Genomic DNA, 10,846 nt, shown 5'->3' on the forward strand with positions numbered 1-10,846 from the left:
ACCGGCCGGGCCCAGCCCCAAGGGGGTCCCGGAGAGCCTGGGGCTCCGCGAGCCTCTGCCCGAGCCCTGGGCGCGGGGGCGGCTCCATCCGCCGGCGCCGTTAGCCTGCGCAGCCTGGCCGGGGCGGGCTCCGGGATCCAGGCACCGGTGAGTGGCCGGGCGGCTCCCGGGCAGGAGCAAGTGGCTCCGGATCCGCGGGGATCGGGCCCAGCCGCGCAGCGCAGCGCCCCGGGGAAGGTGCCCTGCTGGGCGTCGTCTGGCCGCGCAGCTCCCGTGGGCTGGATCCGGCACTCAAGGGGGCTGGGGTCCCCCCGGTGCCTTTAAAGGCTGGGGGTGACGGGGCGCCACGCCCCCCCCCCGCCTGGGGACAGCCAGGGGAGCGGGCAGCAGCTAGCGGGGAGCCCTCGTGGGGACGCTAGCTGAGGAGTCCCCGTCTAGGGGCCACCCCTATTCCCAAGGGCCCTCTGCTGGGCCAGCAGCGGGGCCCCGAGTGCTGGCAGGAGAAGGGGGCTGGTGCATTCTGGGTCCATCCCTGGACACCCTCTGACCCAGACTGGGTGCCCCCCGCCCCAGCCGTGGCCATGGCGCAGTACTCGGGGCAGCCTCAGGAGCTGCATGCCAACGCCTCGCACCTGGGGCCAGGTGTGGCTGCTCTGCTGGACAGGAGCAGTGACTTCACCCTGGGCCTGAACATCTTCTCTGGCGCTCTGCATGCCGGGCCCCCCAATCTCTCCCTGATGCCGTGCGAGCTGGAGCCGCTGGGCTCCCTACCCCTGGACACGGAGGGGTCTGCAGCTTGGGGTAGCCTTCTGGGGCCGGCCCTGTCACTGGTGCTGCCTGTGGTGTACGCCCTCATCTGCGGCTGCGGCATCCTGGCCAATGGGCTGGTGATCTCCATCGTGCTGAGCTGCAAGCACAAGCTGGTGTCGGACGTCTACATCCTGAACCTGGCCGTGGCTGACCTGCTCTTCTTGGTGGGGATGCCCTTCATCATCCACCAGCTTGTCCAGGAGCACGGCTGGATATTCGGGGACTTTCTGTGCCGTGCTGTCACCACCCTCGACCTCAACAACCAGTTCACCAGCGTGGCCATCGTCACCGTGCTCTGCGTGGACAGGTACCCATCAGGGCACGCTCTACAGCACGGCCCTGGCCCCATGAGGTGTCCTGTTTTCCCTTTGGGAAAATATGGTCACTTTACTTCTGGGCAGCTAGCTTCACTCTCACAGCTGCGGTGTTGGCAGCCATGGCACAGGCTGTAGCCTGTGGGGTTGGGGCAACCCTGCGGGGTGGACAAGCCCCCAAAGGCTGAACTCAGACAGAGCCCGAATGGCTGCAGAGCTGGAATACTGGAGGTGGGGCGAACAGGGCTAGAATAGTGGGAGGGCTTCAGGATAGAGGAAGAGCTAGGGGGTGGCAGGGCTGGAATTGGAGGGGGCACCGCAGGGCACAGGTGGAGCTGGGGGCGGGGCAGGGTTGAAATGAGGATGGGGGCTGCAGGGCTCTGGTGGAGGTGGGGGTGTGGCAGGGTAGAGAGGGGTGAAGTTGAGCCCCAGCAAGCCCCCCTGCCCAGCCCCCTCAGAGAGTGTTAAGCTGGTGAAGGGGGTCTGCACCCCCTGCTCAGGGCCTGTGGGTAGGGACCCCCTGCATCAGCACTTGGGTCATTGTTTCCTGGCCTCTCCAAGCTGGGGCAGCTGGGAACTCTGTCCCCTCTTTGAAACAAGGGGCTCAACAGCTGTCTCATCCCCAGCCCCATCATCACCCCTAGATCTCCCTGCCTCACCTCCCCATCCTGCCCCGTGCCCCTCCCGACGGCCACTCTCTCCCCAGGTACGTGGCAGTGGTGTACTCGTCCACAGTGGGCCAGAAGCGGACGCTGCGCTGCACGGCCCTGATCAATGCCGGCGTGTGGGCCAGCAGCCTGGTGATGGCCACGCCAGCCATGCTGTACGCCCGGGTGCAGCGGGAGAACCAGACGGAGCTGTGCCTCATGGATCTGCCAGGCCCCAGCAGCCTGTACTGGTACACGCTCTACCAGTCACTGGCGGCCTTCCTCCTGCCGTTGCTGGTGATCACGGTGCTGTACTCCCTCACCCTGCACCACCTGTTCCGGGCCATGCACCGGGCGCAGCGACGCTGCTCGGCCCGCAGCCGGCGAGTCACACGCATGGCGCTCACCATCATCACTGCCTTCCTCATCTGCTGGACACCCTTCCACGTGGTGCAGCTGGTCAACCTGACGGCTACCCCCTCCGCTGCCTCCTTCTACCTGAACCAGCTCACCATCTGTCTCAGCTATGCCCACAGCTGCGTCAGCCCCGTCCTCGTCCTCTTCTGCACCGAGTTCTTCCGTGAGCGGATGGCCCACTCTAGGTGCGGGCGGGGCATGGGCTGCTGGAGACAGAGCTTAATCAGGGGACCAGGGTGTGGGGGAGATGATGCTGCAGGTGTGCTCATAGTTCTGTCAGGTCCCCCTACAGGCTGGGGCAGGAACTGATGTCTCTCCCCACCTACTTCTCCTGGGGGAGGGATAGCTCAGTGGTTTGAGCATTGGCCTGCTAAACCCAGGGTTGTGAGCTCAATCCTTGAGGGGGCCACTTAGGGTTCTGGGGCAAAAATCTGTCTGGGGATTAGCCCTGCTTTGAGCAGGGGGTTGGACTAAATGATCTTCTGAGGTCCCTTGCAACCCTGATATTCTGTGATTTAACCCCTGTCTCCAGCCCCTCTTCCTGGGCAACCCCCCCCAATCCAGCTTTGCCCCAGTGCAGAGATAGGGCTCTGTGTCCTGTGCCTGGCCTTGAAGGTGCTCTGGGGGTGGGGTGAGCCCAGCCTTGTGTTACTGGCCAAGTCAGGCACAGAACCTGCATCCCTGCAATCCAGATTCCTGGGGGGGACAGCCTGTATTCACGCCCCTCAGGAAGCCACTGTGATTCCTGGATCTTTGCTGGGGATGATCAAAAGCCAGACAGCTCCTTAGTACGCACCCCTGCTGCCCTCCACCTCCTGTTCTAGTTCTCACATTTGGCCAAAGCCCAGCTCCCACTCCAGGTGTGAGCAGGGACGCCGAGAGAGGGTTCGGACCCCGGTGAAAATTTTTTTTTGGGCAGACCAGCTAAACAGGGCCAACGAGGAGGAGGAGGAGGAGGAGGGGGGGGGGAGACTGGGCCCCGGGCCCCCTTCCGCCAGGCCCTGGTAATTTGTACCAGCTTCCCCCCGTCCCCTCGTCAGCCCTGGGTGTGAGTGCATCCTGGTGAGTGAGCCCAGGATCGGGCCCCACTCCCAGTGTGGGCAATGAGCACGGAGGTCGGGCCCTGTTCCAGGGTGGGGCGGTGAGCCCGGGGGTCAGGTCCATCCCTCACTCAGGGCTTTTGAAGTTTCACTCCAATCCCCTAAGTCTGGAGAATTGCCCTTGTCTGGGAGCTGCCCCTGACCTGTGTCAGCAGCCTATGGAAGACCCTGAAATCTGCCCTGTCCCCTTGCTGACCTGCCCCCAAACTCCCCAGCCCTTGTGGGTTCTGCTCCCCCATTGACTCTGACTCCTCTGCCCAGTCCTTCCCCCATCAGAATCCCCCGGGGTCCTCCCCTCTGCTCCTCCATCCACCCCTCCCTTCTGCCCCAAATCCCCCTTTCCCCACAGATAGTGCCCAGCTCCACCACTCCACCATCCCTGGAATGACACCCCCTCCACATTTGCTGCCTCTCCTGGCCCAAGCCACCAGTACCTCCAGCTCCGTGTCTCCCCAGTGCCTTCCTTGACCTGCACCCCCCATGCCCAGCCATTGGGGGTCACAGTTCACCTGCTCCTGCCATCTCCCCCACAGTCTGTCCCTTCCCTGCCTGCACCCTGGCTGGGGCAGGACTCCATTGTGGGCGGGTTTGCAAAGCGGGTGTGTGTGGCACTAGCTGCATAGTAACCCCACTCTCCCCTGCCCTCTCTGCTCCCCAGGCACATCTAGTGCCAGCCTGCCCTGTCCTTTCACACCTGGCACATGAGCCTGCACCTGGGCAGCTCCTGCTAGCTGCCACATCTCAGCAGAGCCAGCAGCCAGAGCTCAGGGTCTGGACAGGGACCCGAGCCCAGGGGATCACTCTGCCCTCGTGGTACCTGAGGGATTGGGGTAATGGGGATTTGGGTTTCCTCCCACAGAGCCCTGCTGGTCCATGGGCTCCCATTCCATGAGCCCCACATCTCCGGCTGGAGCAAATGTCAGGATTGGGAGTGAACCCAGCTCCTGGGGGGAGTTCAGCCAGGACTGCGCGTCCCACTATAGCTCCCAGCCCCTTCTCACCAGGCAATTGGGGTCCCTCATGCCAGGGCCTGCTGCCTGATGTGCTTCCTCCTGTTGTCGGCACCCTGCATAACAGCCCCCTCCTGCACAGAGAGCTTGCTTGCCAGGGCCGGCTGGAGTAGGAACGGCTGTTAACTCCCCCCATACCCTGCATGGGCCCATTGGTGCCACAAAGGGCCAGGAGCAGGAGCATAGGGGGCAAGGGGCAGCACCGCTTCTTGTGTCAAGCAAAAAACTCTGACCTTCCCCTGCCCCCAGGCTGGTGAGATCCTTCCCCTCCCAACCAGACCCCTTCTCTGCCCATGCACTGTCACCACCCCATTCTTGGACACTCGTCTTCCTGCTGTGTTGCCTGAGCCCTGATGCCAAGCCGTGCCCCTGCCATACAGGCAGCTTGGGTATTGGCCCACCCTCTGTCAGTGAGATGCTCTTAGTGGTGTTAGTTGCTGGGGCTGGGCTCTAGGGAGATCCTTAGTTTCTGGCCTGGCTCCCTTGCACCCTGGCTGCCCATGTGAGAGTGACTGTGTACCCCTCTCCGCAGGTACTGCAGATTCATTGCCAGGTGGAGGGCACTGCGTGCAGGCACTGCCCTGCCCAGCCAGGAGCTCACCTCCACCGTCTACAGCCCACAAGTGGGCAGCACCATGGCCCAGCGCTGCCGGCGCCCCTTCGGCACCGAGCAGCTGCCATGCTCCATGACCGATGCCAGTGTCACCATCAATGGGCAGGAGGAGCAAAGCGCCGTCTAGAAGCCTCCGTGCTACCAGAGCACTGACTTCAGTTGGAGCCCACGGATGGCCCCCACTGCTGCAGCATGACTTGGCAGGCGTGGGGACAGAACTTTGGTGATGCCAGGCCAAGGCAACATGCCAGGAGCCTCAGCCACGGCTCAGATGGGACTTTTTACCTCCCCATAGGACAGTGCAGATTCCCACCCCTGAGGCTGGTGGGAAGAGCCAGTCTAGCTCAACCACCAGATAAGGACTTGATGCGGGAATTGCTGGGTGAGATTCTCTGGCCCGGGTTATGCAGGAGGTCAGACTGCCTGGTCGCAATGGTATCTCCTGGCCTTACAGTTGGCAGATCTATGAATCAGGGAGTCTGGGCAGGAAATGGCAGTGACAGAAGAGACTTTAATAAAGCAAAAAGAACGCACCAGGGTGGAGTCTGTCTGTCACCCTCACCCCCCCCCCGGATGGGTGACAACTTAAATGTATACCCCAATTTAAAAAACATAAGAAGAGAACCAAAAAAGAGCCACGGTGGTTAAACAACAAAGTAAAAGAAGCAGTGAGAGGCAAAAAGGCATCCTTTAAAAAGTGGAAGTTAAATCCTAGTGAGGAAATTGAGGTGTCATTAGGGGAGGTTTTGGAAAAAATTGATAAACTAAACAGTAATAAATCTCCAGGATCTGATGGTATTCACCCAAGAGTTCTGAAGGAACTCAAATGTGAAATTGTAGGACTACTAACTGTCATCTGTAACTTATAATTTAAATCAGCTTCTGTACCAAATGACTGAAGGATAGCTAATGTGATGCCAATTTTTAAAAAGGGCTCCAGAGGTGACCCTGGCAACTACAGACCAGTAAGCCTCACTTCAATACCGGGCAAATTGGTTGAAACTATCGTAAAGAACAAAATGTTCAGACACATAGGTGAACGTAATTTGTAGGGAAATAGTCAATATGGTTTTTGTAAAGGGAAATCATGACTCACCAATGTACTAGAATTCTTTGAGGGGGACAACAAGTATGTGGACAAGGGGGATCCAGTGGATATAATGTATTTAGATTTTCAGAAAGCCTTTGACAAGGTCCCTCACCAAAGGCTCTTAAGCAAAATAAGCAGTCATGGGATAAGAGAGAAGGTGCTCTCATGGATTGGTAACTGGTTAAAAGATAGGAAACAAAGGATAGGAATAAATGGTCAGTTTTCAGAATGGAGAGAGGTAAATCGTGGTGTCTCCCAGGGGTCTGTTCTGGGATCAGTCCTATTCAACATATTCATAAATGATCTGGAAAAAGGGGTAAACAGTGAGGTGGCAAAATTTGCAAATGAGTCAAAACTACTCAAGATAGTTGAATCCCAGGCAGACTGCAATGAGCTACAAAAGGATCTCACAAAACTGGGTGACTGGGCAACAAAATGGCAGATGAAATTGAATGTTGATAAATGCAAAGTAATGCACACTGGAAAACATAACCCCAACTATACATATACAATGATTGGGTCTAAATTAGGTGTTACCACTCGAGAGATCTTGGAGTCATTGTGGAGAGTTCTCTGAAATCATCCACTCAATGTGCAGCGGCAGTCAAAATATACCCACACCTTGAATACTGCATGCAGATGTGGTCACTCCACCTCAAAAAATATATATTGGAATTGGAAAAGGTTCAGAAAAGGGCAACAGAAATGATCAGGGGTATAGAACAGCTTCCATATGAAGAGAGATTAATAAGACTGGGACTTTTCAGCTTGGAAAAGAGGTGACTAAGGGGGGATATGATAGAGGTCTATAAAATCATGAGTGGTATAGAGAAAGTAAATAAGGAAGTGTTATTTACTCCTTCTCATAATACAAGAACAAGGGGCCACCAAATGAAATTCATAGGTAGCAGGTTTAAAACAAACATAAGAAAGTATTTTTTCATGCAACGCACTGTCAACCTCTGGCACTCCTTGCCAGAGGGTGTTGTGAAGGCCAATACTATAACTGGGTTCAAAAGGGAGCTAGACAGATTCATGGAAAATAGGTTCATCAATGGCTATTAGCCAGGATGGGCTGGAATGGTGTCCCTAGCCTCTGTTTGCTAGAAGCTGGGATTGGGTGACAGGGCATGGATCACTTGATGATTACCTGTTCTGTTCATTCCCTCTGGGGCACCTGGCATTGGCCACTGTCAGAGGACAGGATACTGGGCTTGATGAACCTTTGGTCTGACCCAGTATGGCTGTTCTTATGTTCTTATATCTGCAGCATGCAACACTCAGCCACTGCACACCACACGAGCACACAGCACCCGCACTCGGGCATACTCCACATACCCCCCCCCACATGCATAATTCCCCCACTGTGCATAGACACTGCACACCCAAACACCTGCACTGATACTCACATGGGTATGCCCTCTTCCATATACTATGCCAGTGCACACCCACATGCTCTCCCTGTGCACACATAGCCTGAGCACATGGTCATACTTAGCCCCCAAATTTAGGTTCAGCAGAAACAGATTGGAATTTAAATAGCCCGATTGACCCAAATAGCCCTTGCCCTGATTGCAACCCAAACATCACAGCAGGGGCTGCTGCATGAGAGCTACAAAGTGAAACTGACGAGAAGCCAAATTGAAACTGACCAGGCTGGTGTTGACCTGGGGCTGGGGATTATACATTATAAAACCCATTTGTGTGCTGTCATCGCTGGGCAATTAACAAATCAGGGCCTGAACCGCCCTTTCCCCTGCCTTGGCCAGCCAATGGGGGAAGCGGAGGAGAATCCTGGTGCTGTCCCTTTAAATTCATGCCCCCGTTGGATTTGCCTTGGTGCATTTCATGTCACAGGGGCGGTTGCGCTGTATGGGGATTTGCCCCTTCATGCTTCAGGTCCCCCCAAACAGCCCTGCAGACAGATCCCCCTCCTGTGAGCCAGCCTGTTCCAGCCACCCCCACAGGTCCCAGCCAATCCTGAGCTGAGCTGTGGGGGACAGACAGAGCTATTCGGGGAGCCCAGGGCTGGGCTAGCAGGGGCTGTGGGTCGGGAGTGAGGGGCACCGGTAGAGCTGTGGGGGAGGAGCCATGGGCTGCCTGGCAGGGGGCTGCGGGTGAGGAGTGAGGGGCACCAGCAGAGCTTGGGGGGAGCCCAGGGCTGGGCTAGCAGGGGGCTGCGGGTTGGGAGTGAGAAGCACCAGCAGAACTGGGGGGGGGCAGGACTGGGCTAGCAGGGAGCTTCGGGTCGGGTGTGAGGGGCACCGGCAGAGCTGGAGGGAGCCCAGGGCTGGGCTAGTAAGGGCTGAGAGTCAGGAGTGAGGGGCACCAGCAGACATTGGCACTGACCCCAATGTTCAGTCTAAGCCATGATGTGGGGGATTCATGTCTTTGCCCAAGCCCCCCGTGGCCTGGCACATCCCCCCCACACCCCGAGGAGGTGAGGGGCTGGGAAGGGCCCCGCACAGAAGTTAAACATTGGCGGCTGGCAGAGGCCAGGTGCCTGCGGGCTTGGCTACCAGGGCCGCCACATGGTGCAGTTCCCAGGGCTGCACCATGGCACGGAGCCTGAGGGATCGGCTTGGAAGGGTGGTGCTGGCATCTGCGCCCGCAGGGACCTGACTTTTCCCAGCTGTCAAAGTTTAACTTCTGTGCCGGGCCCTTCCCAGCCCCCTGCCTCAGCAAGATCCACCCTCACACCCGCCCCCCCGGCCCTCTACTGGTCCGGGTTGTTATAATTACAATCCCGCAGAAGATGGGGGAGCTGGGCTGGGGAAGGAGAAACCCCAAAGATTTCTGGCAGGACTGACTTGGGCAGGAGGGGAGCGAGGGAAGTGATGGGTGGGGGGATGGCTTCATGTGGAGATAGATGGTGGCTGGGCTGGTCCAGGGGGACAGCGAAGGGGATCTAGAGCCTTTCCCAGTTCCAGTCTCAACCCAGCTCCACCAGGTGTTGTCCTGGGGCCAGCCCTGCCTGCCAGGGGAGAGCGCCATCTGCTGAGTCCCTGCCCCACTCCCTGCAGCACAGCGCCCCCTAGCGCCGCCCTGAGGCCAGCCCTGCCGAGACCCCCATCTTGCGCCCTGCAGTCCAGCGCCCCCTAGTGGTGCATTGGGTGTAGGGGGCGCTCTCCACTCGCTGTCAGTGCAGCAACCTGTTTCTTACTCCACTTTGCAGACCCAATGACTCTACTGAGCTTCCCCGCAACCCCCACCAGATGGGCTGGTCCTGCTCCCATCACCTGCTGGCCGCACGGGAAGCCAATGACCCCAGCTGTGCCAGGATCTCCACACAGGCATCCATGCAGGGCCAGCTGCCTGGAGCCCAAGCTTCCCTATCTAAAGAGATGGCAGGCAATTCCCAAGCTAGAGTCCCAGCCCCCTCCCCTGTCACTTCTGTCAGCAGGGCTTGTCCACCCCACCCCTGCACATAGGGCAGAATCAGCTTCCATGTTAGAGATGGGGAAACTGAGGCATAGAAAGGGCACTAGAGAGGGCTGGGTATATAACCCAGGAATCCTGGCTCCCAGCCTCCCCTGCTCTAACCCACCAGACCCCAATCCCCTCCCAGAGCAGGGAGAGTCCTGGCTCCCAGCCCCCTTGCTCTAACCACTAGACCCCACTCCCACCCAGAGCTGGGGTGAGAACCCAGGAGTCCTGGCTCCCAGCCCCTGCCACGTTCTATCCAGATGAGGGGGGGCACTTCCCCCTTGACCTGCATTTACCCCTGGTGTGCTCATGGGGGGGAGGGGGCGGGCTGAGCAGAATCTCCAGGGCCATAATTAAGCCCGGGGCGAGAAGTGCCCTTGACTGCATTTCAGTTTAAACCAGTGCTACTGACACTCCCGTTCCCTGTGCCCCCTAGGCCCTCACACGGAGCCGACGCCAGTGCCCGCCGCAGCTAAGCAGGGGGTGGGCGGGAGGTGAGACCCACGCCTGTCTTGGGGAAGGTACGTGGGGGGGGGTGAAGATGGTGCCCCCGAGCCCCCAGGAATCTCCCCCGGCCGGTGCAGGGCTGCCCCAGGGTGACGGGGGCGCTGCGCGGCAGGGAGTGGGGTGGGAGGTGGGGGTCAGCGCTCCCCGGAAAGGGGCGGGGGGCAGGAGCGCGCGGGGGACACAGCAGGGGGCGGCTCCCCGAGCCCCGCGGCGGGGGAATGCAGCGGGCGGAGCTTCGCGCAGCGTCGCGGGCCGTCAGCTAAGGGCCGCTGCCGCGAGGCTGCCCACGGGCTGCGGGTGCCCCCGCCTCGGGGGTCGCTGTGCTGCTGAGCCGGGGCATTGCGGGAGCTGGGCTCCAGGCGCGCGGGCGAGCTGGGCGGTGACAGGGCGGGGTCGGGGCGCTGCGCACCGCCGGCCTCTCACACTCCAGAGGGCGCTTTGGTCAGGCCCCGCCTGTGCAGCGACGGGGCCGACCTCGGTGGGGGGGGGGGGGGGTGTCTGGGCAGCGCCCGGCGTGTCAGGGCCACAATCTCGTTGGGGGGAGGGGGCTGGGCAGCACCTGGCGCGATGACGCCCCGCTCTCACTCGGGGGTCTGGGCAGCGCAAGCCCCGTGCGCACGCGCACTCCCCCTCCCCCCGCCCCTCGTGGCAATGACGGGGACTCCCGAGGACGGGACCGTCATCCAGTCCTTGTGGGGAGTCTGGAATGATTCCCACCCGCAGGGAATTTGAGGAGACCCCGCCCTCCAATCAGCTGCCTCACTGGGCAAGATTGACAACCGGTCCTAGTCCCGCCACTCCTCTTGATGCTCCAATCAGGCGCCTCTCTCCGTAAGATTGACAGGGCTGCTTCCCATCCCAGTCGCTCCTCCACGCGCCCCTCATCAACCGTCACTCAAGCGGCGCACGCTA

At 59.7% G+C, this 10,846-nt stretch overlaps 1 protein-coding gene across 2 annotated transcripts; it reads left to right on the forward strand.

The window, feature by feature from the left end:
* On the forward strand, positions 1-5,437 carry LOC123364431 (melanin-concentrating hormone receptor 2-like). 2 transcript variants are annotated; one of them, XM_045006560.1, is made up of 3 exons: positions 1-1,117; positions 1,831-2,373; positions 4,831-5,437. In XM_045006560.1, the coding sequence occupies exons 1-3, from the start codon at positions 582-584 to the stop codon at positions 5,036-5,038; spliced, it is 1,287 nt and encodes a 428-aa protein (XP_044862495.1). In that variant the 5' UTR covers positions 1-581; the 3' UTR covers positions 5,039-5,437. The 2 variants fall into 2 exon arrangements, with proteins under 2 accessions (XP_044862495.1, XP_044862496.1); XM_045006561.1 differs by having other exon boundaries at positions 4,840-5,437.
* Positions 5,438-10,846: the final 5,409 nt, after the last annotated feature.

This window comes from Mauremys mutica, chromosome 2 (genome assembly GCF_020497125.1).
Source record: "Mauremys mutica isolate MM-2020 ecotype Southern chromosome 2, ASM2049712v1, whole genome shotgun sequence".
NCBI lineage: Eukaryota > Metazoa > Chordata > Testudines > Geoemydidae > Mauremys > Mauremys mutica.

Excerpts from the sequence above, each read along its gene's own strand:
- LOC123364431 (XM_045006560.1), top strand. The coding sequence starts at position 582 with ATGGCGCAGTACTCGGGGCAGCCTCAGGAGCTGCATGCCAACGCCTCG. Across the intron at positions 1,118-1,830 it reads ACCGTGCTCTGCGTGGACAG|GTACGTGGCAGTGGTGTACT; the intron begins GTACCCATCAGG and ends CTCTCTCCCCAG. Across the intron at positions 2,374-4,830 it reads GAGCGGATGGCCCACTCTAG|GTACTGCAGATTCATTGCCA; the intron begins GTGCGGGCGGGG and ends CCCTCTCCGCAG.